Source organism: Ambystoma mexicanum, chromosome 12 (genome assembly GCF_040938575.1).
Source record: "Ambystoma mexicanum isolate Mex_15411 chromosome 12, UKY_AmexF1_1, whole genome shotgun sequence".
NCBI lineage: Eukaryota > Metazoa > Chordata > Amphibia > Caudata > Ambystomatidae > Ambystoma > Ambystoma mexicanum.
In genome coordinates, this window is record NC_090936.1 from 790,446,032 (window position 1) to 790,471,793 (window position 25,762).

The 25,762-nt window shown below is 45.1% G+C and overlaps 1 protein-coding gene across 3 annotated transcripts in view; it reads right to left on the bottom strand.

Annotated features, from left to right (window-relative positions):
• The window catches only part of PAWR (pro-apoptotic WT1 regulator), a 561,175-nt gene that overhangs the window by 210,687 nt on the left and 324,726 nt on the right, over nucleotides 1-25,762 (bottom strand). For all 3 annotated transcript variants that reach the window (XM_069629285.1, XM_069629286.1, XM_069629287.1), the window contains exon 4: nucleotides 10,722-10,756. In XM_069629285.1, the coding sequence (XP_069485386.1) occupies nucleotides 10,722-10,756 (35 nt within the window). The remainder of the gene's footprint in view (nucleotides 1-10,721; nucleotides 10,757-25,762) is intronic.

The following is a 25,762-nucleotide window of genomic DNA, read 5'->3' on the forward strand; positions in this document are numbered from 1 at the left end:
CATGGTCAAATATCACTTGGTAAGAAAACCTTCACAACAATAGGTATAATCTACCACGCAGGAGCCACAACCAATTCAGGGCATTACACTGCATACATAAAAAAGAAATGTGGATGGTTTGAATGTAATGATAGTACCATTACTCTAAAGCAGAGATTACCAGCAAATCTTACAAACGCTTATTTGATGTTCTTAAAACCAAAATTTGATAAATAAACTGTATTTAAACCTTTAAGTAAATTTGTGTTACAAAAATATAAACTGTTAGAATACTCCAAAAGCTATCTAACTGCTCAAAGATTCTACAACAACTAATCAGATAAATGAATACCACTAAATTAGACCAGAAAATACACAGTTAGAATACACCAATTGGTATCGAACTGTCCCAAAATTTACCAATATCCAAATAGGTAAATGAAAACCACTACAATATATTAAAAAAATAGACAGTTAGAATACGCCAATTGGTATCTAACTGCTCCAAAATTTTATAATATCAAAACAAATGAAGAATGTGTTACTGTTCCAAAAGAAATACAACAAAGCAAAGTATAAAGCATTAGCCAGAAACAACAAGTGAACACTGAAAACAAACAAACAAATAAACTGTAGCATAACAGAAAAGGTTTTTTTTTTAAATCCAACATGTTTTTTTTTTCCCACAGACCCAATGATTTTAGCAACAAATACAGAAACTGAGCAAATTGCAAAGTACTCTGATTTGTACTCTACTAAATATGAGGGTCGAAAAAAAATAAAAGTATATTGCTTATACAATGTAATAAGTCCTTCCAAAATACTAATACTAACATGCTGTTTTCTTTTATCACAGAAATGAAGAAAAAAACATGGAATTCCCATTACTAGACCAAACAGTAAGTATACAATAATAAGGACAAACATAGCAGCACATCACATACATAGTATCTAATACTTTTGTTCCTTATACATTTGTTTTTCACCCAAAGTTATAAACAAATATGAATGTGATATGCTGCGGTGGTTGTTGCCGGGGCATAGAGTCTTGGGTGCATGGCCAAATGGCCATGCACCCAAGACTCTATGCCCCGGCAACAACCACCGCAGCATATCACATCCATAGAGTCAAACATTTCAACTATGATCTATGGGAAACTTTTAATGTCCGCAAACAATGTGAGTGTTCTTAGAACACTTTGAGCTTGCCAGCGAACAATACGTACACCGTTTTCAGGACACCCCCTACGAACATTTCAGAACAACGCGATAGTTCTTCGAACACTTTCAACTTAACAACGAACAATACGGACAGCGTCCTAAGGACACCCCCTACGAACATTCCAGGACACCGGGAGTGTTCTCAAAAACGTCTTCAGAACACCCCCCATCTTGTTTATTTGCGAACAATTCAGGACACTGCGAGTGTTCTTAGGACACATTCAACTTGACAGAGAACAATACGGACAGCGTCCTCAGGACACCCCCTACGAACATTCCAGGACACCGGGAGTGTTCTCAAAAACGTCTTCAGAACACCCCCATCTTGTTTATTTGCGAACATTTCAAGACACCGCGAGTGTTCTTAGGACACATTCAACTTGACAAAGAACAATACGGACAGCGTCCTCAGGACACCACCTACAAACACTCCCCGGACACCGCGAGTGTTCTTAGAACAGTTTCACTTTGCTTGTGAACAAAACGGACACATTTTGACTCCTTAGAACACCCCCTAGTCAGTTTATTTAGAAAATTTCAGAACACCCGTGATGTCCGCAAACAAATCGAACACAAAAAGAACGTCTAACACATAAAAACACAACTTTCATCCTATCTCACACACTCCCACCCTCCCCAAACACTCCTACACACCAACACACTCTACAAAATACACATTTTGAACAAAGTTTCACCGCGCTGTCCGGGGACGTCCGCGAATCCAATATGGCGGGCGCTACCGAAAAATCTGACGCGCTTCACGCTCCACGCCGTCCAATCAGCGAACACTTTGCATGTCCGCGAACATCACGCAAGACGATTGGCCAATCAGGACACTTTCCGCAGAGCGAACAGGGAAGTGTATCCGCAAACCGAACACAGATATCACTAATTTTTTTTTACCTACTTTTTGGTCATTTTAAAAAAAAAACTACTGGACGAATTTTCACCAAATTTGCAAAAGCACGCTTTTGGGACCAAGCCGCTGCTCCTGGTCCAAATTTGGTGGAAATCCGTCCAGCGGTTTGGGCTGTAGACGCAAGCAAAATTTTTTTCCCATTCACTCTATGGAGAGTGACTATAATGTATACAACTATGAGCATATAGAGGGAAGGTAGAGTAATAAAAATAAAACTATGACAAAGTGCTGATACCATAATGATTATCTTCATGCACAGAAAGGATTCCTCTTTCAAGCCTGTATCTTCCGCTACGTACATGTTTCATATATGATGTGACAGGAACCTAAGTCTACAAATATAGTACCTTTTCAATTTTTACTTCCTGACTGTTACTGTAGAAAACTATGTGGCTTCGATATGTCAGTAAAGGATAAAAAGGGAGAGCCAGCCATGTGATGTCATCAGTTATGTCATCAATGACATTTGTGATGTCATCTTTGATGTCCTGGGTGTTAGTGTTAGCAGTGTACGGTGGCGCGAGTTATGGTTGCTTATGTTACCATAACTGACGAATTTCAAGGGTTTTTCGGTTTTACTTGGAACCATAACGTCCCTTTAACAAAGTTTTTTCACTGAATTTCATAGGTTTTTAGTAACACAACTTAACCATAATATCCCTGACATGTAACATAGAACATACTAACCCCCTCGTAGTGATTTTCATGTCTGCGGACTACCGCCATGTCCGCGGACACATCGAAAATCTGAGCGTGGTGAATGTAAATTTAAATAGTGTGCCCCATTTCCCCTTTGAAGTTGGCTCTAAAAAGAGACTTTTTTTTTTTTTACAGATGCTTGACAGACACCTGTTATTTTATATTTTTTTTCTTGTTTTTTTTTCTTACTTTACTCCTAAAATCTTCACATAACCTTCTCCAAAGCAACCCTTACATTCCAAAATAAAAAGGCATTTCCGGTAAAAGATAAAGAAATGCCATCTTCTTTAAAATTAACAGCATTACTGGCATCAATATTCTCATTGTTACAGAAGAACATACCAGCTCTAAGCATGAAGGCACACATGCCTCGGTTGATGACACACCTAGCAATGTTTTGCTGAGGACAAAAAACTGAACTATTGTCCCATATTGCCCTAAGTAGTAATCCAGAAAAAATTACTTTTGCATTTGGAAGGATCTTCACTACGGCTTGAACCAAGCGTTCCAAATCAGCCAACAAAGTAGGGGCACTGACGTTGCCCAAATGGAAAGCACCATAGTGCAAAACTACCACATGCGGACTGTTCATCGTGGCCATATCCGCACAAACTTGTACAATTCCCTGTACATTGCAATCAGGCACAGTGCTCCACACCACCTCCACTCCTTTGACATCAAAGTTCTTTGCAACATGCCTGCATTCAGCGTACTGCTGTAAACCATGCACAAACATATCTCCGAGCACCAACACCCTGACTTTCTCCACTTCTGCCATCTTCACCACACACAGTCTCTTTCAACACAAATCCACAACCTCGACATCTGATTGGCTGATCCGTACAGTCTTCTTTCCATGTTGGATTTCCTGGAAAAACCTGGATTTACCACGCCCTGTCCACGAACAGCCGCGGTGTCCGCGGACGGCGTCCACTTTACTCTCTGTACCATTCCCTCATTGCATACAGCTAAGCAATCAAACAATACGAATAACGTCCTCAGAACACACCCATTTTGTGAATTTTCCAACATTTCAGGACAATTATCATTTAATTATTCTACATATTAACATTACAAATATTCTACTTTTATCTTGTACTCTGCACACAATGCTATCTTTCTCCATTAGCAGCTCAGTATACTACATAGAATCCCATAATACAATGCTATTTATTGATATAAATGCATCGTTCAAAGCACTAATAACGGTATGATATTTATTGCAATATCCTTGACACTTTTTTTGGAACATTATAATGAAAATCCCTAGTACACAAATTCCATGAAAAGTACATACACATGTGAGGTCATCAGTGATTTCATCAATGACATTTGCGATGTCATCTTTGATGTCCTGGGTGTTAGTCTTAGCAGTGCATGGTGTTGGCGCAAGTTATTTTTCATAGCTTACCATAACTTGCTATTTTCAGGGGTCTTTCGGCTGTACTTAGAACCATAACGTCCTTTAAACAAACTTTTTTTAATATCACGCAAACAATATACAAACATGGCGTGCAAAAACCAACTTCTAACGATGGCTTTACACAGAATGTTGCAAAGTAAGAATTTATGCTCGTTCACAGTGAAGGTCAGCTGCTTCATTTTTTTCTCGGGCCCCGGAGAGGCTCACGAAGCAGACTATAAGGTTGTATTGTGTTTTGACCTTGACAGACAGAGATTGTGATGAAAGACTTCTCTTGAAGGAGTGTTGCTAAAACGTAAGAGAAGATAAAGATGAAATTTCTGAAACGAAACCACTTTTACATATTATATCACTATGCGAAAGATCGTTGGCACACGCAGAGTCGTATTTTCGGACTGCACCACTCGTAGACAATGGAAATTGCAATTGTACTGTAAGTAACCCTTTACATTACTTTATACCAAATATAATTACAATAGCGTAGCATTAAAGACCGCTGAAGTTGAACTTGTTCGTTGAAAGTGGCATAATGTTTTCTACCGCGTACTATCACCGCCAAATTGATCCCCTGTCGTTTAGAGGGCTCTGAAAAAGGCAGACGACACAGAGTGGGTTAATAGAAATAATTTAACCGGTCTACAGGCGGTCAAGCGCTCTACTCGCTGTGCCACTTTACTGTAGCCTATGTCAGAACAGCCGTGTTCTCCGCAGACAAATCGAACGCAACAAAAACGTCTAGCACATAAGAAAACAAAGCATTGAACCTATCTCATACTCCACCACCCTCCCCAAACACTCTTACACACCAACACACGGCACTAAATACAATTTTTTATCCACGTTTCACTGCGCTGTACGCGGTCGACTGCGAATACAAGATGGCGGGCGCCACAGAAAATCTGACGCGCTCCACGCCCCTCGACGTCCAATCAGCGAACACATTGCATGTCCGCAGACATGACGCAAGCCCATGGGCCAATCGGGGTGCTGTCCGCGGAGCGAACAGGGAAGTCCGTCCGCGAAGCGAACGCAGATATCACTAATTGTTTTGCCTTACATTTTAGTCATTTTTAAGAAAACTACTGGACAGATTTACACCAAATTTACAAAAGCACGCTTTTGGGACCAGGCCGCCGCTCCTGCCGCAAATTTGGTGTAAATCTGTCCAGCGGTTCGGGCTGTAGCCGTGCGCAAAGTTTTTTCCCATTCAGTCTATGGGAAAAAAAAAGTTTTGGGACCCCCCCTATAACTTTGCCCCCCTGGACGAATCCTCACCAAACTTTGCAAAAAAATTCAGAGTGACCCAACTACTTTTTTTGCAAAGTTTGGTGAGGATCCGTCCAGGGAGAGCGAAATTATAAGCCGCCCAAAAAGTGCTCTTCCTATGGAAACAGCAACTTAACCATAACTACATGGCCACTACCGTGGCCATTTAATATATATGTGATCTAAGCAGATTCCACAAGCCTCAGAAATATATATATATATATATATATACATGCAATTGTACTGACATACCTCAATTTTCCGTCTCTATAATGATGCGTATGCTACTTGATGAATGTAGACCCGCAAGAAACTACAAGGCCATCTCCCCCTCCTCCTAGCGAGCAGCGTATTCAATTCCCACCCTCCTCCCTCCAAGGCCCAGCTGGGGCTTGAAGGTCCCTGGTTTACTGATGTTAGAATAATACAGCTACACCTCCTCGCATTCCTGTTGAGCCTGCACCAAGTATTCACCTCCCCCATGCCTCCTGACACCTGATGCCACCCTAACATCCCCATGTACCGCCATGCCCTGGTTACAAAGAATTATGAGCACCACGGCCCCACAGCCTGCCGCCTTTTGAGGTGCCAGCTATGTGCCCATCACCCCAATGGTACCTCATTTCACCTCACCCTCGACTGACCACGGAGGCAGTTATTCACTCTTGTACTAACATACCGTAAAGCTGTCTCTTACTACATCTAACAGACAAGAATGATAAAGGTACCCTAACCCGTGCCCCCTGATAAGACACCTGGACTCATGTTACTCGGTCCTTTGTACTAGCAATTTTATGATGATGTATTGAGGATGCCCAGAGTTATATACTGTTTCTCCCTGTCTCTTTTATGATATTAGATTAATGAGTTCTAGGATTCATAGGTTAAATTTACGTAGAAATTAGTGATGAATGTGCATGCATGGCCACAAGGGCAAAATGTTAGTGCAGCAACAATGTATCCACATTGACAGCTCGTGAGCTGATGCTCCACCCCGATGAGCCCAGCGGACCCAAGCACTCAACGATGCCACCACTTGGATCTCCACCAATCATGGATCGCTGCACCTACATTGTACATAGTAGCTAGTCTTCATCACCCAATCCCCACGATTACGTGTCCCCTATAGCTTACCTAATCCATAACGTATTTTTGTAATAAATAGGACTGTCTTTGCTATTGTCAGAGTCCTTTGCATGCCCTATATTGATTTAGATAAAGCCTTTTATATCTCAACCGCACTTGGTCTCTGTCTCATTCCCTGCTGGGGTGCGTCCATTATTGCCTCTCATTGTAGAATTTAACTATCTTTTTGGGGGACTCTCACTTTCAGCTGCTTGGGGCGCTTAGAGTGTGAAAGGTATTCCACAGGGGTAGGATGGAAGGCAGTGGGAGGGATGGTGGAGTGTGGAGGCAATGCGGAAAGAGTGCAACTGCCATTTTCCCTGTGCAGTGGGTGAACGTTCCGTATAGGTCCGGCGGGCAACTGTGGAGCAGCCATCTTAGCCTGCTATAAGACTGACTACTGTAAGCATGGCCTTTCCCTCAGTTAGGGTGCTCTGTAGCAGTGCGGTGGAAGGCAGGGTGATGTCATGCTGCGCTCACGGGACAGGATTTGCTGGAAGGGTGTTGTAGGAGCACTTAGGTAACCGTTGTGGCCTAGGGTCTGTTTGGGGGACTTGCAAATCCATGGTGAAGTAGTTCAGCTTATGTTGCGTAGCAACGAGCGTAGCGGGCTAGATCTGCAGCTCCATTCAGCAGCGCCAAACACCTGCGGCGCACAACATTGCGCCCTTGGCTTATGTGGGCTTTGCTGCAGAGGGTCGGATGCATGCGTTTTGTAGTACGTGTAGGCGCGTCAAACGTAGTGTAGAACAAAGATCGGGCAGCGTGCTCTGCTGACCTATGGCGCACACTACCGTGCCCCTGTCCTACGCTGGCTTCGGGTGCGTGGGTTTTATCCTATGTGTCCGTAGAGAACAGCATCGAACATGGCGTCAAATGTAGTGTAGAACTAAAATCAGGGCACCTGCTGTTCAGGAGATTCATGTCCTGCTGACATTCCGAAAGTCTCTCTGGACACTCTGATCCCTTGGATTACTATGCCAGGATACCCCCTCTTCTGGGCGGTAGACCGCAACTGCTCCCAGCGGTCACGAAACACACATCCGGTCCCAGGGCAACACCAATGTACTTCTACGACTCGAGATGTCCAGGCACTCCTCTTCAGGACTCATGAAGAACCTGCCTCTGGACAGCAGGCACACAGGACTGGCTTCCAGAGCACTTCGGATGAAGAGTAGCAGGCTGCACAATGGTCCCTCATAGCTCGGGGAGAGGTCTCCTTTGCAAGTCCTCTCTGGATCACTCCTTGGAAGAACACAGCAGCTTTTGGATTACACAAAGAAATTGCAGCAGCAGACTTCCTCTCCAGCTGGGCTTCAAGGAACAGCTTCTTCTTGCTTCAGTTTTGACTTCAGCTTCTGAATAAATTGCTAAGGGAGAGGTCCCCAGATATACACATCTGTTCCCCATTCACTCTGGCTGAGCCAGGATCAGTCAAACAATCATGCAGAAGGGCATTTATGAAGACGGGCAGTCAATCAGGGTCACAGGTATTCTTTTTTCTTTTGAATATAGTGGAAATAATTCAACTTTTTAATATAAACAACAATTTCAATTACAAAATTACACATTACTTTAGAAAATATGAACATTACATAAAACACAGTACATAGGTTAAAAGAGTGAAAAATATATAATAAAATAAACGTGAGGGTGAGAAAAGGCTTCCATGTATCAATGAAAGAAGAAAATTATCACATATACATTTACATAGACTATTCCTATAAATGATTCAAATAAAGATTATAAGAGTTGTACCCATGACAAACAAACAGATGGAATGTCATTTATAGTCACAGGTTTCATTATCTTGTTAATTCTTCAAATACATGGTGCTGTAATCTCAAAGTATCACCCCCACAATATTGTAATTATTAAAACATACCACAGCTTAAAAGAAGTTTCCTATGTTCCAAATTAATTTCTTATTTCTCAAAACACTCCTGCAAAAGATGCCCCACTTAGGGTCACAGGTATTCAGGCCATTCGCTCCACCCAGACACCCAAAACAAAGAAGGTGGATTGGGTTAAGCAGCCAGCCTTTCAGCACTATACACTGCATTCACATACGTTTCAGTCAGGGCAGTCTCAGGCATTGTGTGTGTCACACCAAACCCAGACACCCATAACACAGAATGCGAGTTCACTTCAGACTCCATTCACACAGGTGCCACCCCTAGGCTATACTCACAACACACAGCCCCTGGAAAGGCTCCAGTCAGTCTGACAGGAGGCGGCCCCAGAGCCATTTATGCTATTTCCACCCAACAGCCAGTCAGGAGGAAGGGACAGGGTCAGGGCTTCCCAGAACGTTGGCAAACACCGTCAAAGGCAATAGAAACCAACAGGCCACAGGGACCTTGCCTTCTATCAGAAATCCATTGATTTCTATGGCAGGGCCTGGGTGTCCCAAAAATGGAGGGCACTCAGAGCCACTGCCAAGTCAGCATGTAGCTGCCACCAGCTCATACCCTGCTCTGTGGTCAACACAGGTACCCAAAAACACACAAAAGGGGTGCAATGGTGTACCCACACTCATGGGTGGCATATGGGTATCCCATGGGTGTTGTTCACCAAAAGGAAAACATGAAGAGCTGCACTGCCAAAGGTCCAGGCTGGTCCTCATGGGCAGAAATCAGAGAAAACGCATACAGAAGTGGTAGGACAAGGACTAGGAGGCCCTGTCCCTCCATAAGGCATTACCAGCATCACAAGTGACTTTTCAGAACAGACCGCAGGCCTTGGATACAGCATTGCACCTGCATTGCATTGCATTCCACAATGGAAATGACACTTCAGTGTTTCGTACATCAGCATCAACAGTTTCATCAATATCGGCAGCGTAATGTAGCTTGTGGAAGAATTTATGAACTGTTCGCTCCCTCAACGGGACCTCCCAGTTGGTAAACAGGGAAAAATCATGATCTCAAACTCAGAGCAACTCAGGGACACAAACCCCAATGCCTAGAACAAACGTGCACGTCTGCATCAGGGCTCAGTATGTGATGTGGGAATGGAAGGGCGGGGAGAGCTCAAGCCCCACTGCCAGGCTCAGGCAGCCACTTCCATGGGGCATATAGTAATGTGTGTGATCTGCTTCAGCTGAAATCGCCCTGTGCATCACAGAATTAAATCCCAAGGCCAAGCCTTTTTTGCAGCAATCTGATCACTTCCAAGTGGCTTACTGATTCAATGCAACCTGTCAATGTATTAAATGTTTTAGATTACATACAGTATTATAAATACTTTTGTTTAGAATGTTTGCATTCCTCCTCTTATTTTTTTTAGGTCACTCATGTTTTTCATGCATGTGATACTTTTTATGCTGTCACCAAAGACTCCTGGCGAAATAAATTAAATCCTACTCATAACTGAGCCATACATTGAAGGGGGCTGTGTGGCATAAAGAAGCAGACTGAAATACAACTGTTGACAATCCACGTTCATCGCTTGGGAAGTGGCAGGTAAGGGAAAATACAACTGAGCATTTAAAAAAAATGCACACATCTTTGACACCTATTATTTGACAAAATAGTTACAGTAACCAGAATCTTAGAGGACTACTACATTATTTACTGTTGTGGATCACTATTGGGAGCATCTCATAAATAGAGGTCATTGTTCCAGAGAAGAACGTTAGCACCAAACACTGTTCCCCTTGGCCTTGTAATGAATCAATTTCAAATGTTGAGTGCTCATGCAGTGGTCAATTAACTGTAGACGGGCAACTCCGCAGCGTCAGCAGTGTTGTGACATGATCCATGTACCCTCATCAACACGATCGAGCAGTCATCCACAAAGTTGTTGATAATATAATTGTTTGGAGCATCAACATGACGGATTTTGGGGACTAAAATAGGCCGGCAGGAAGCAGAAAAATCAAAATGTGTTTAAAAATGAAGCTTAAAACTCGGGTTGGAAATGTGTTTTTTTGTGTTGCTCTGCATCAATGTAAACTCAAAAATACATCTAAGCTCCTCACCATTAGATTCCCATATGTGAAAACGCAATCGGAAATAAATGGGTCGGAGGAAAAACATTGAGCTTGGAGACAGCACATACGTAAGGTTACTAAAACGCCATGCTTACCTTTTATTCCTGCTTGATACTGTCCTCGAGGTTTCCTGTAGACAAACCGAACAATGCAAACATTATTTAAGTTTTAATCTGAAACAAATCATTCACATTTCTAGATGCAAGTATGTCGTATGCATTATGAGAAACACTTCTGACATTTATTCACCAGGGCTCAGATTTGCATAAAGGCAGCAATGAATTATCCTACCTACAGTTCATAATTACAAGAACCAGAGAACTATGGCTCTGCGTGATTTTTCATCAGTTGCTATACTTTCATATCGGAGTCTCGACCTCCTCAGACATTCTAACCTCAGTAGCGCACATGCAGAGAGAAACAGAATCACCCTGATATAGTTTGCTCTTCCTTCAGAATCTTTACTGAGCACTTGTGAGCCTTGCCATAGGTGTTGAGTTAGGCAGTAAACAGACTCGATGCAACCCGTTAAAGCAGAGAAATGGAGAAGTGTGTTAACCCGTGATGTACAAGTTTTGATCATGCTAGATTTAGTACTTCGATTACTTAATGTTCCCTTAAAACGATACTATCAAGTTATATGTGCTGAAGTGTTTCAAGGAAATCTTCTGGCACACGCATGCTTAAGATTATTGACAGATAAGGGGTGGATGACAATCGCAGGTGGAGGAAGGTGAAAACGTGAATAAAAAATAAAAATAGCTTTAAAATCTTCACAATTTTGTGGCCACATGCCCCTTTAGTCTATCTCAGTCTCAGTCCGTGAGGAATCCCATGTGGCTTTTGGGCCTTATGGAGCATTTTATCTATTCTGAACAGAACAGATTTTTCCTTAGCTGAACAAATATCAATTACTTGTTGCTTGTAAACAATATAACTTTTGGTACAATTCATCATGACCAGAACACTGCAACATTAAGATCTTCACACACCAACAAGTGTTTGATGCAATGCATTTGTATTAAATGCAAGTAGTCCTTCGAAAATGTTGACTATCAAAGTAAATCAGGATGGTAAAACGCCTCCATACCTACCCATTCTATATAGGATAATTTAACCATAACCCTCCCCCAATCTGTGTATTTCTAGAATAACCATTTGCACCATTACTAAATTAGGAGGCCTTTCCTTACCATATATAGAATCATTCTAGTGCTTAACATAATACATATAAATCATCTGATTGCTTAGAGTGAACGTGAAAAAATGGCGGCCTTTACAGAAGTGTATCTGTCCCATAAACACTGTTACATAGATCCCTGTATTTTGTACAAACTTTGGCACTGCCTTCTCAACTCACCAGTATTACCAATATCGAAATTGCCACTGGCCTTTGTTACGTTGGCTGAGAGGAATTGGGTAAACTCAAAATGTGACAATGAGAAAATATGTGAGAAATGTATGTTCTTGATGTACATTTCTTGTGCAATCCCCTTTTCAATATAAATCAAATCATAATCAGCTATCGGATATCTTGTCTAAGCTGAAGTCTTAAAATATGGTACAAGATGTATTAGCACCCAGGTGGGGGGAGCCAGCCAATCGGATGGCTAGGAACGCAGGCTTGAACTGCTGGTACAAACCTGCGTTCCAACCTGCCGGACAGCCTGCTCCCCCAGCCACCATCCCTGTCACATCCCAGAGGTGGTCACTTTGGCAGTGCTGGTGCCGCAGTGCCAGGGTGTTCGGGACGGTTTAAATGAGTGGACGCAAGACCGTGCCGCAACACACGTCGGTAGCAGTCTATAGCTTTCTAAGATAGCCGGCGTCTGCTCATAGTCCACTTTCACTCGGAGACGGGTGCGTTGCAACCCATCCAGCTACTCGCCTTCAGTTAAGATGCTAAACCCCTGCTTCGAATCTTACTGCTTTCCGGTTTGATTCTCCCTCACTTTCACTGCTACTCGTAGGGTTTCCTCATTTCCATTCCTTGCTTGTCTACTGCTGGTATCTTGTGCTCCCCAGCTCCTCCGCAAGCACCCTCTTGTTGTTGCCCATCACCTCCACTCTGCTTCCCTATTCCAGTTTTCTCCACTTCTCATTCCAACGGGAAGTTTTGGATTCAGCGCGGAGTGCTCCGGCGCCTGCTGGTTTGGCTGCCCTTCCCACTCCTTAACTTAACTACAGCAGAGGTCCTCTTATTTCTGCCCTCTTTACGCCACTATCCCGCTTCTTGGTGGCTGACTGCCAATCCGGCTTCACTGCTCTCGATATCACACTCCGTTTTTTCTGTTACTGTCCTCCTCTCAGCATTCTTCTGTCTCATCTGGTACGGTTCATCCGCGCTCTCACCTGAAATATCGACCTGTCAAAGGCTTCCATGAGCATACCGGATCTCAGGAGAATACGACACCAGAGCCATTCAGATCAAGAGCCAGAGAGGGTTTTTGTGCCTGCAGACTTTTCCCCTCAAACAAACCGGACCTGTCCTCCCAGACCGCCACAGCCCTCTCCCCGTTTCACCTTACAGGAAGTCGCAGTGGCAACTGGAGAGGACAGGCCCCATCTCTTCAAGGCGCGCCTTCGAGATAAGGCAAGAACAAAGAAGAAGGAGAAGGGGAGGGCCTCGCAGAAGGAAGACAACTCCTTTTCAGGTGAGGAACTTTAGAGATTGCAACGTCAAAAGAAGAGAGAAGAACATGGCGCAAATGCAAGAGCTTATCAATGCTGTAGAAGGAGACTCTGCGGAGCTACAGACCGTAAAGGCCGAAAATGATGCTCTGAGGTATACGGTGACCGCAAGGGATACAGTCCAAACCGACTCTCCAACAGGATCCCTGACGTCTGGGAAATTTGATGGGACTCCCAGAAAATTAAAGTAATTTTTGGACGCTTGCACGGTTCATTTCATGTTCAGAAAAAATACCTTTGCACTCGATAAGGCGAAGATTGGTTACATGGTCAGCAACCTGACTGGAAATGCCCTATCATGGGCTACCCCTTTGGTGATTGCAGGAAGTCCTGTGGTTGCTAAATATCCCGCCTTTGTACAAGCCATGAAAGATATGTTTGAATGGCAGGAATTGACATATCATGCTTATGAGTCCCTGTTGGATGATAGACAGGGAAATATAGACGTACTGGCATACAAGGCAAGATTCAAGAAGCTGGCCCAAGCAGCAGACTGGCCAGAATCTGCTCAATACACTATCCGAAGACAAAGGATGAGCTGGTCCGCATTCCACGCCCTTCCCTTGCGGGTCTCATCTCAGCAGTCTTACAGATAGAGATAGAGTTTCGATAGCATGAACGCAAAGAAGAACGGAAAAGGTCTAGAGGATCCTCTCAAACCACTCACTCCTATCGCCTCCCCAAGAAATAATACTCAACTGGAGGAACCCATGCAAGTAGGTACTACCAGAGGTCCTCTCATCGCAGCAGAGAGACAACGGGGATGCAGTCAAGGACTCTGCAAGTATTGTGGCTCGGATCAACACACACTGAAGGACTGCCCTAGACCTCAGTAGGGACCAGAGGCGGAGGGTTACTTGCGAGTCCCTACGTTCATATCACAATCTCCTCCGAACCCATGGACTACCGCCTCATGGTACTTAAGGTCGACCTTCATCTGTCATCCACGGAAACCAAGACAGTTCTAGTCTTATTGGACTCGGGTGCAGCTGGCTTATTCATGGATTGCACTTGGGCTACTGAGAACAAAGTACCTTTGGAAAGGAAGACTGACATACTGACTGTCGAAGGAGTAGATGGCAGGCCCCTCGTTTCAGGACCGTTTATTCAACAGACGACACTGCTCCGGATGATCATCAATCAACATACAGAGAACATTGCCTTCGATATTATAAAGGCAGCACACTTCCCGCTCATCTTGGGCCTCCCCTGGTTGCGCTTTCATAATCCTCAGATCGACTGGCTTAAGAATTCGGTGCTCTTGGGTTCTCCGATATACAAGACCCATTGCTACCCCAAGGAATGCCTGACAGAATCTCGCTTGACATCTGTGCTTGGACCTGTTTTTTCCAATCCTATATCAATGAGATAAATACAATTCCTGAAGAATACCAGGCTTTTCTAGAGGTTTTTGAAGACAAACAACCTCTCCAACTTCCACCACACCGACCGGAAGATTGCTGTCTCGATATCAAACCAGAGCCCATTGTCCCCTTTGGTCAGATCTACTCGTCATCTCTTCTGGAGAAGAAGGCTCTCGGGTCATATTTGGACGAAAATCTCAGAAATGGCCTCATTAGGGAATCCCGATCCCCTGCAGGAGCTTCATTATTCTTTATTCCTAAGAGAGACAGTAAGGAACTCTGACCATGTATCGACTTCCGGGGCTTAAACCTAATCACCATTAAGGACCATTACCCAATGCCACTCATCAACAATATTATAGAGGTGGGCAGTTACTTAAACAATAAAGACGGGGTTGAATGGACCTCCGCCCCCTCACCTGCTCAGCCGGACTCAACATGAGGCACGCCCCATCCGAGCTACTCCACAATGTCCCCCCCGCTGACATGTGTTGTTGATACTAGTTGTGATGTAATGCATATATGTGCTGTTATGATGTTTGCTTTCCCACATGCTACCCGTGTTGTACCTGTCTTGATTTCCTGCCAATAAACAAAAGTTTAATAAAAAAAAATATTATAGAGGTGGTTCAGACAACCAAGATCTTCACAAAACTAGATCTGAGAGAGGCCCATCACCCGTTACGGATAAAGGAAGGAGACCAATGGAAAACGGCATTTTGCACTCCATTCTGCCATTTTGAGTATCAGGTCATGCCATTTGGCCTGGTAAATGCTCCTACTGTTTTTCAAAGTTTCATGGGCACGTTATTTTCTAACATTCTCTTCAGCTATGTCATTGTTTATCTGGATGATATATTGTTTTTTTCTCCTTTACTGTCCACTTACATAGAACACGTAAAGGAAGTATTACAACGTCTCAAGGAGAACAAACTGCTTGCCAAACCAGAAAAATGCAGATGTTGCCTTTTGTTGGGATGAGAAGGTGAACGATTCCTTTCTATCAATCAAGAAGGCCTTTTGTTTTGCTCCTATCCTCAGACAGCTAAATCAGCACAAACCGTTTATTGTTGAAACAGACGCTTCTTGCTGAGCCCTAGGGTCGGGTCTCAAACAAACAGCCGAAGACTGAATGGAACACGTGATAGCTTATTATTCCTGCACCTTGAGTCCCAGCAAAAGGAACTACTCCGTCAGAAAAGGAGCTGTTGGCTATCCGAGAGGCTTGTACTGAATGGCCCCATTTACTGCTAAGGTCTCTCCATGAATTTGAGGTTCAAACGAATCATAAGAACCTAAAAGTCCTGCAAAAACTCGAATGCAAGAACTCACGGCAAGCTCGATGGGCCCATTTCTTTTCTCAATACTGTTTCAAGATCACTTACATCCCCCGAACACAAAATATTGTGGCCGATGCTCTACCCCGTAAGGGAGAAGAGGTCCAAGAAGAGAACAAAACCAGGAAAAAAGTCCTGAGTGAGAAGACGTTTCCATTTGCAGTCATGTCTTTCCTTGATCAGGTCAGAGAGGCTCTTGTAGTCGCTCCATTCCCAGAATCCCTACTCTGTTGGAGGGATGGGTTGTGTTTTCATCAGAAATACTCTTTGTTCCCACTCCGTCACTACAACAGAAGGCTCTTTCATGGGGACATGACAGCCTATCCGCAGGTCACAATGGAATTGCTGCTACGCAAGAACTGTTGTCTCACCGATTTTGGTGGCCTTCTTTGCTCAAAGACGTGAAGGAATACGCAAGAACATGTCCAGTATGTGCAGCCAGCAAGCACACAACCGCTAAACCCATTGGATGATTGGAACAAGCCTGTGTTCCTTTGTCTCCCTGGACTCCTATCCTCTGAATTCATGGTGGACCTACCTTTGTCTAAAGGGAATACCGCTATAATGATGACCGTAGATTCATTCACTAGGAGGGCTAATTTCACCCTGCTTCCAGGCTTACCAACGGCCCCTCAAACGGCATCAGTCTTTCTCTGAGACATTTACCGTCTTCATGGTCTCACAACTACGGACAGGGGTTCACAGTACATTTCCAAATTCTGGATGGCCCTCTGTTAATCTTTGGACATTGATCAGGCTTTGTCGTCAGGATATCATCCACAGACAAATGGACAAACAGAAAGACCTACCTCACTCTCCAGCAATACCTCAGATGTTTCACCGCCCATACTCAACAATCTTGGTCCGAACTCCTTCCCCTGGCGGAATACTCCTACAATAACAGTCCACACAGCAATTTCAATGAGCCCGTTTTTCTGCCATTCAGGTTACCACCCCAAATCTTTTCCCTTGGCCATTACTCCACCCACAAATGTGCCCCCCTCAATGTATATCTCAAGAACATCCAAGTAAACCACAAGTCAGCATATACCCATCTACTCCAATCTTAAGAAAGAAACACAAAATATGCAGATAAACATAGGGGAACAAACCCTTCATGGAACCCAGGGGATAAGGTTTGGCTGTCTACCCGATTTCTTCCCTGTTGGATTCATCCGACGAAGTAAGTTCCTCGATATGGTGGACCGTTCTCCATCACTGAGAAGATAAACCCCGTTACTTTCTGCCTACACATCCACCCTCATGGAAACGCATTCATCCAGTTTTTCATTCATCCTTGCTGAAGATACATAGGACCGACAAATATTCACGAATATCTAAGGTACATGATCCTCGGCCTCCTGTTTATTCGGCAGAATATGAAGTCGAGATCATCTGCGATTCCCGATTCTACAGAGGATCTTTACAATTCTTGATCCATTGGAAAGGATATTCAGTCCAGGAACGCACTTGGGAGCCTGTCTCACAACGCCATGCTCGACTAGTCCGACAATTCAACAGGCGGTTTCCCAAGAAACCGGGGCCGGTGAGGGTAAAGAGAAGGCATACTGTCATATGCTAGAGGTGGTCACTTTGGCAGCACTGGTACCGCAATTCCAGGGTGTTTGGGACTGTTTACAGGAGTGAACATAAGACTGTGCCGCTATGCACCTCTCGGTAGCAGTCTATTGTCTTCTAAGATGGCTGCCGCCAGCGTCCGCTCATAGTCCGCTCGCACTCTGAGACGGGTGCGTTGCAACCCATCCAGCTACTCGCGTTCGGGTAAGATGCTAAGCCCCTGTTTTGAATCTTACTACTTTCCGGTTTTATTCTCCCTCACTTTCTCCGCTACTCGTAGCGTTTCCTCATTCCTCGTTTCCATTCCTTGCCCGTCTACCACAGGTACCTTGTGCTCCGCGGCTCCTCTACAAGCACGCTCTTCTTGCTGCCTATCACCTCCACTCTGTTTCCTTATTGCAGTTTTCTCCGCTTATTGTTCCAGCGGGAAGGTTAGGCTTCAGCGCAGCGTGTTCCAGCACCCGCTGGTTTGGCTCCCCTCCCACTCCTTACCTTACTACAGTGAAGATCCTCTTATTACTGCCCTCTTTACTCTGCTATCCTGCTTCTTGATGGCTGACTGCCAATCCGGCTTCCAGTCAAATCCACTGCTCTCGATATCACGCTCCCTTTTTTCTGTTACAATCCTCCTCTCAGCATTCTGTCCTCTGCGCTCTCATCTGTCAAATGCTTCAGTGAACATACCGGACCTCAGGAGGATACAACACCATATCCATTCAGATGAAGAGCCAGCGATGGTTTTTGTGCCTGCAGGCTTTTCTCTCAAACAAACCAGACCTGTCCTCCCAGAACGCCAGAGCCCTCTCCCTGTTTCACCTTACAGGGCGTCGTGGTGGCGGCTGGAGAGGACAGGCCCCATCTGTTCAAGGAGCACCTTCGAGATAAGGCAAGAAAAAAGGAGAAGGGAAGGACCTCACAGAAGGACGACAACTCCTCTTCAGGTGAGGAACTTGAGACACCCACCCTCTTGTCCCTTTTAAAAAAAAAAATGTATTCCCCTATACCCCCAACTTATCTTATTTCAGCTGCGGCGGTACTAGCCACAGCAGCTGCACCTTCTGCTCACATCAGCCGCCATGGAAAGGGAAGCGGGTCTCCTGTACGGAGCCCCACCTTCCCTTTCCATGGCGGCCATCTTTGGAAAGGATTTCCCGTCTTACAACTGGACACTGCGTGTGTCTCGCTGTAAGAACGAAAATCCTTTTTTTAGTACCCTGGGTTACCGCTTTGGTAACCCAGGGTGCCAACAGCCCTAAGCCCCCGTTCCAAGGACTGGAACAGGGGTTAACGGCCGGCAGCCCTCGTTATCTGGCCTCGCTTCGCTCTGGCCGATAACTTGGGCTGCCAGGCCGTTTATCCCAGCTCCAGCCCTTAGAACGGGGACTTAACGCCATATTAGTTCAAATAATGAACTATTATTTAAACTGCACGATTCACACATTAACCATAAAATCTGTTCCTCATTATTTATTAATAATATAAAACGTACATCTGGTACAGAAAAAGCGCATTGAAAAAAGGATAATTGTGTGCATACGACTGATAAATGTTGGGCAACCATATGGCTATTTGGGTAATAGTGGTACTGGTCAGATACCTTTAAATAAGTAATGTATAAATGAATGCAGTGACATTCCCAGAGAAAATCCCATGAATTTCTTTCCTAGTCAATTTGAACTATGTCCAAGATGCTTGAGAAATTCATGAGATTGATTAATCCATCTGCTCAGACAATACCCAAAACAGACAACTCACTGACTGAAATTAAGAAGGATGTTTTATTGATGAAATCAATAGACACAAACGTGTTCAATATACTCTGCAAATACTGAATGACCATACATTAATAGCTAAATATTGACAAATCATTGACCAAACCTATATCATGGCAAAAAAAAAGGTGATGTTGAAAAAATGAATTTTGCGAGATGACTCACAATCACATGAGATGTTTTGGGAACTTGTCTAAGGTTTAAATTACCTACCTGTAACTATGGTTCTCCAGCATGGGTCTGGCATGGATTCACATGCATATGAATATTCCCCATCAGGCTGGGAATCCTTGGTACAAGAAAATACTGTTTCACTTACAAACTGTGATTCTCCTCTAAACCAATCACTGTCCTTTGGGTCATACCCCCATCCAATGACAGTCCTCTCCTAAGCCCCTCCTCTTGCAGCCAACTTCAGATTTGGTAAACACGTAAAGTGGCAGTATGAACAAGAAGAGCCGCAAAGGGGACATAGGGAGGTTTTTTATGTGAATCCATGCCACACCCATGATGGAGAATAATAACTTAAACCTTCCCCAGCCTGGCAGCCTGGAATCTGGCATGGATCCACATGCTCTTGAATAACTAATACATAGCAGTACAACATTACACAACCATAGGAGGTGGCAAGGCTCAACGGAAGCAATACATTCTTACCTCTGGAACAGTCTCACCTCAAGCGAACCGGCTGCGTAGCACTGCTTGGCTGACTCTTGACTCCTCCCTGGAATCCCCGTCAACGCAGTAGAACCTTGTGAAGGTGTGCATGGTCCTCCATGTCGCAGCCCTGCAGATATCCAGCAGGGGCACACCAGACAGGGACACCATCGTTGCAGCGATCACTCTGGTCGACTGGGCTGTCAGCCTGCCGGGCAGGGGTCGGTTCGCTAACCGATGACTGTGCGTGATGCAGCCAGAGAGCCAACCTGAAATGGAAGCCATGGACAGGGTCTCCCCATGGTTCACAGGACCAAAGTTCACAAACAGCTATGAAGTCTTCCGAAAAGTCTGTGTGTCACGTAGAACTTCAGAACACGAGCAACGTTTAGGGAGTGCAAGGCCCATTCCAACGTTGACAAAGGTTTCGGGAAAAACACAGATAACACCAAAGGGTCGTTGAGGTGGCATTCCCGGCGGATCCTACGGCATAAAGAAGGGGAGCGTACGCAGCACCACCCTCCATTCGCAGAAAGTCATGTATGGTTGCTTGCAGGATCGGGCCTGGATCTCACCCACCCTTCTTGCATAGGTGTTGGCCACAAGGAAAGCCATTTTCCACGCGAGGAACGAGAGGGGCCTGATGCATGGGCTCGAAGGGGCCCCCCCATGACCCTCGTCAGAACCACATTGAGTTCCCAGGGCAGGGGCCTTTACCGGTGGGAAAGATCGGAAAAGTCCCTTGAGAAATTCCTTGATGAGACAATGGGACCAAAGTGAAGATCTTCCTGGGGATCTGGTGTAGCGGGAGATAGCCGCCAGATGCACTTTGATAGAGGTGTGCGCCAGCCCAGCCTTGGCCAAGGAAAGCAAGTACGGAAGAACCTGCAGGGCCGTGACCCTCAGAGGGGTAATCGTCTGAGATCTGCACCATGTAACAAAACCATTCCACTTGTGACCGTAGCACTTCAAAGTCGACGGTGCCCTGGCCTTGGCAAGGAACTCCCAGCAGTCTGCAGGCAACGCATATCCTCCAAACTCTAGGCCTGCTAGAGCCAAGTCCTAGGGTTTAGCGATCCTGGGTTGTGATGCATGATTGCGCCTCCTTCTGTGGTGAGAAGATCCGGAACCACTGGCAGCTTGGCCAGCGGTGACACTGACAGGCTGAGAAGGTCCAGGTAACAAATCTGGCACAGCCATGCCAGGACAATTAGTATCATCTTGCATGGACACTGTGCGAGTATGCTGATGACTTAGCAGGAGAGGGAACTAGGGGGTGGGGGCAAAGAACGTGTACAGGAGCAGCCCTTCCCACGGGAAGGAGAAAGCATTCCCCAGGCTCCTCTGCAGGTGGAACCTGCTGGCAAACTTTTGACATGTGGAGTTCACCGCTGTCACAATTAGATCCATCTGTGGCCTGCCCCACTTGGCGAACAGGTGGTCCATTTGGTTCTGACGAAGCTCCCACTCGTGTGGCAGGAGCGCATCCCCCAGCTGAGGGAGTCTGCAACGGTGTTCTTAACTCCCGCCTGGTGCAGGGGGACAAGGAACATCCACTGTCCGATGGCCACCAGCACCACAAATCCTGCGCTTCTTTAGAGAGCTCTGGGGATCATGTGCACCTCTGCTTCATGATGTAGAACATGGTGGCGGTGGTGTTGTCCGTAAAGATCTTCCACTACCTTGCCTTTCAGAGATGGTAGGAATGACCTCCGGGCCCAGAACACTGCCCATAGCTCCAGGATGTTGATACCAAAATCCTTCTCCTCCAGCAGCCACAGGCCTCTGCCGTCTGGTGTGCAAACGTCTGAAATGCGCTGCCCATCCCTCAAGAGAGGCATTCGTGGGGACCCTCTCCTTGTATGACAGGCTTTGAAATCCTGTGTCTTGGGCGATGTTGGAGCGAATGCCCCACCATACTATCGCCCGACGGAACTTATCTTTGAGCAAGATCTAGTCTGTGAAGCTTCCTGACAACTGTATCCAGTGGGCATCCAGGAATTTCTGAAGGGGTCGCATATGCAACCTGCAGAGCAGGACGAGGTAGCTGCAGGACATCATGTCCAGTAACGACTTGATGGCCCGCACCGTGGTTGTCTTTGTCGACGACAGCTGTTGCACCTTTCCTAGAATGGCCGAAATCCTCTCCTCCGAAGGTGACACCAAGCAGGACACGGTATTTAGGATAGCGTCTAGGAACAGCGCATTTTGTGATGGCGTTAAGCAGGACTTTAGATAGTTGACAGAGAATCCCAGATCCGTTAGTAGGCGGTCGGTCGCCTATGTGTGTCCGTAAGCCAGCTGCCGCAAGCCAGTCATCCAGGTGCAGGTATACATGTATGCCCTGTAAACTTAGGTGTCCTTAGGCGAGAGCATCCAGCACCCATCTGTCGGTGGTGATCTTTCTCCACTTGTTTACTAACCTCGGTCAGCCGGCCTCCCACCGGAGTGTACGAGTGGGGGCCACCAGACATCGGAGACCGGTTCAGGCTTGCTTCCGCGCTGGCGTCCTGCCCTGCAGGTGACAGGGACACTATCCACCGCTACCGTAGGCCTGGGAACGGCCTCTGTAGGCTTCCTGGGTTGTAGATCTAGAAGGCTGTTGGTACGATGCTGAGAAACCTTTGGAAGAACTGCTCGACTTTCCCCTAGAGGAGTGAAAAGAAGAGCAGTGCTGCTGGAGCGTGTCCAGGGAACGAGCCGTCTCTGTATCCGCTTTGATGGCCTGGAGGGACTCAATGACCTTCCCAAAAAGATTCTCTCCAAAGGGCGTGTCTGGCACCTTCGCTTGGACCTCCTGACGAAAATTGGTGGCTTTCTTTCAACTTTGGCGATGAAGGCAGACACTGTTCCCCATTTGTCAGAACCCTGTGTCAGCAACGTCCAAAGCCAAAGTGATGGCGTGATCTGACGCCGCTTCCCCTTCCTGAAAGGGAGAGATTGCCTCCATTTTATTTTTAAAATTTGTTTTATTGGCTTTTACTAGATTCTAAACAAAATTTAACACAACATAACAACATACAAATTGCAAGATCAACAGTCCACAACCCATAACATGTCCTCAACTCCCTCCCATCTCCCCCTAACCCCACCCTCTCTGCTCTCCCTCCCCCAGCCTGCCTTCTACCTTTTCCTATCATAAGCACACTACGTTCCAGACAGTTCAGAGCCATATGTACTTCCATTAGGATCCTTCTTCATTTTCTGTGGCTACTTCAGCAAACAGGGTATGTAGTAAACCATCCCAGTCCCCAACCCTACACAAGGCTTCCCCATGGTCTCCTTGCACCGCCCCGCTCCATGCTACAGTTTCCGCCACTCCCAACCTATATAGATCCCTCCACCAATCTTCCACTCCAGGGCCTCTAAACGATTTTCATGTCATAGAATTTGGCCAAAATGCATGCTAGATCCTTCAGTTTAGCAACATGATTTCGGCCTCTCGGGCGCGAGTAACAACTCAGCAGACATGCACCCGGAGAAAACACGTTCAATCCCACCCCATCTTTTTGCAATCTGTCTGCCACCACCTGCCAATATAGCCCCACCACTGGACATGCCCAGAACATAGGAAACATCCCTGCATCCATCGCATTGCACCTAGGTCTCCCCTGTGGTGTTGGAAACAGGCTGGGGCGTCAGGTACACTCTGTTCGTTACAAACAATTGTATAAGCTGCAACCTCGCATTTCGTGACACCGTCTTGTGGTATCCCAGTATCCTCCCCATTGTGCTTCCATAAAGTTCACCCCTATACCTTCTTCCCATTTCCCTATAATCTCTAGAGAGGAGGCAGGCCAATTGGACAATAAGAGATCATATATCCGTGATAGTGTATGCCAACCCTCTGCTATATCAAAATAGTATGTCGACTACAGAATGTTTCTCCATAAGTTCACTGTACGTGGGCCATCTACGTGTAATCTCTCTTAATAGTACCATGTAGCATATATTGGCCTGTGCGTATTCCTGTCTGTCTTGCCATCTCTGAGAAGGGTATAAAGCTAGTGTGCTGTAACAAGTCCCCTATGGTGGCCACCCCACAGGTTTCCCAGTATGTGCGTATGCCCATTCTCGCCTGAGGCGAGGAGGGCACCCGAAGACCAGAGGGATCTGTGCCAACACAGGGTCTGTTAGCCCCATCACCGCAAAGGCTCTGTCCCAGACTTTCACGTCTAAGTACACTAATTGTGACCATCGGCCCTGCAAGGGTTTCCTGAACCATAGCACCTCATTTAGGGAATGAGATTGCAGCATTTCTGTATCTGGGTTTGGGTCATCATCCAACCAGTCTACCACAAATTGCAACTGTCCTGCTATATAGTATAATTCAAAATGTGGAACTCTGATGCCGCATTCTGCGTAGCAATGATAACGCGATCCTATCAGGAAATTCCCAAAAGTTCCGACCATTCACACATTTAAATTGGTTGATATGTAGGAAATGGGCCTGGACACTCCCAATTCCTACTCTCCTCTCTCCTCCACTATTACTAATCCTCAGGATTCTGGTTATATTGATTATCATCTGCATAGAAGGATATTAGATGCCTGACCCCAACTATTTCAATGGAAAGAGGAGAATAGGACCCATAGGCACACCCTAGTAACAGGAGTGGTAAATTTGAGAAGATGGGGTAGGTTTCAAGTTTGTTAGGAAACTAAGTAAAAAGAGGTAAGAGGTGCAGAGGAGAGAAAGGCAACCTTGACACCTAGGTTGCACAAATAATAGGACAAAAATAAGTTCCCAACATAGGAACTTACGTCCCCTGCACACTATCTAGTATCTGGATGACCAGACCAACATTTATAGAAAGAGTAGTAAAGTAACTCTATGAAATAAAGTCTTAATAAAGGACGTGTTGGTATGAAAAAAATACAAATTCTTAAAAAAGGACAACATTCAATCGTTTAAGGTCACAAGAAACAATCTTCATTATTTATTCTTGATAGTGCAGCTGTGGTAGGCCCAACGCGTTTCGAGTGAAACAGACACTCTTCATCAGGGGCAAAAACAATGATTCTAGGAAAAAATATGCACAATATTTAGTATAGAATAATGTATAAATCCAAGTGAAAACTTTTTACCAAATGTCTTTTCTGACTCGACAAAGCAAGTGGTCCCATGATTTTGTACAGTAATTAAAACCCTAGAACATTCAACATGTATGAGATTTGCTGGATACAGAAGAGTAACTGACAACAAGTAAATACTTATTCATATATTTTGGAAAAAACAGACATTAATTGTTTAGATAATAAATAATATAGTGTTAATGTGGATCACAAAACAGATAAGTCACAAAAGCATGAAGAAAAAAAAGGGGGAAAGAGAAAAATCTAACCTTGTATGTTTTATATAAAAAAGGGGGACTGGACGGGGACTGTGACAGGAAACCCAGTCATTCATGTATGCAAGGAACCCTTTATCTGAAAAAGTAGAGCATAACAGAACTCAGTTCAGTCAGAAGTGAGTTAGAGGTCTGAAACAAGTCAAAACATGGAGATACACTTACATGCTTAATTGTTCATCCGGATGGGGGAAACCATCAATTGAAAAAATAAGCGGATAAGAAAGCAGAGGGTCTTGTAGTAGTGCAAGGGCTTGAACACTATGGATAAAAGTCCAAAGACAGAAAGTCAGGGTGAGGAAAACTATATGGAAGGAAAAAAAGCGGGTTCAGCAGAACCCAAAGGTAATATAACTTACCTAACTTACTACAGCGTTGCAGACAGA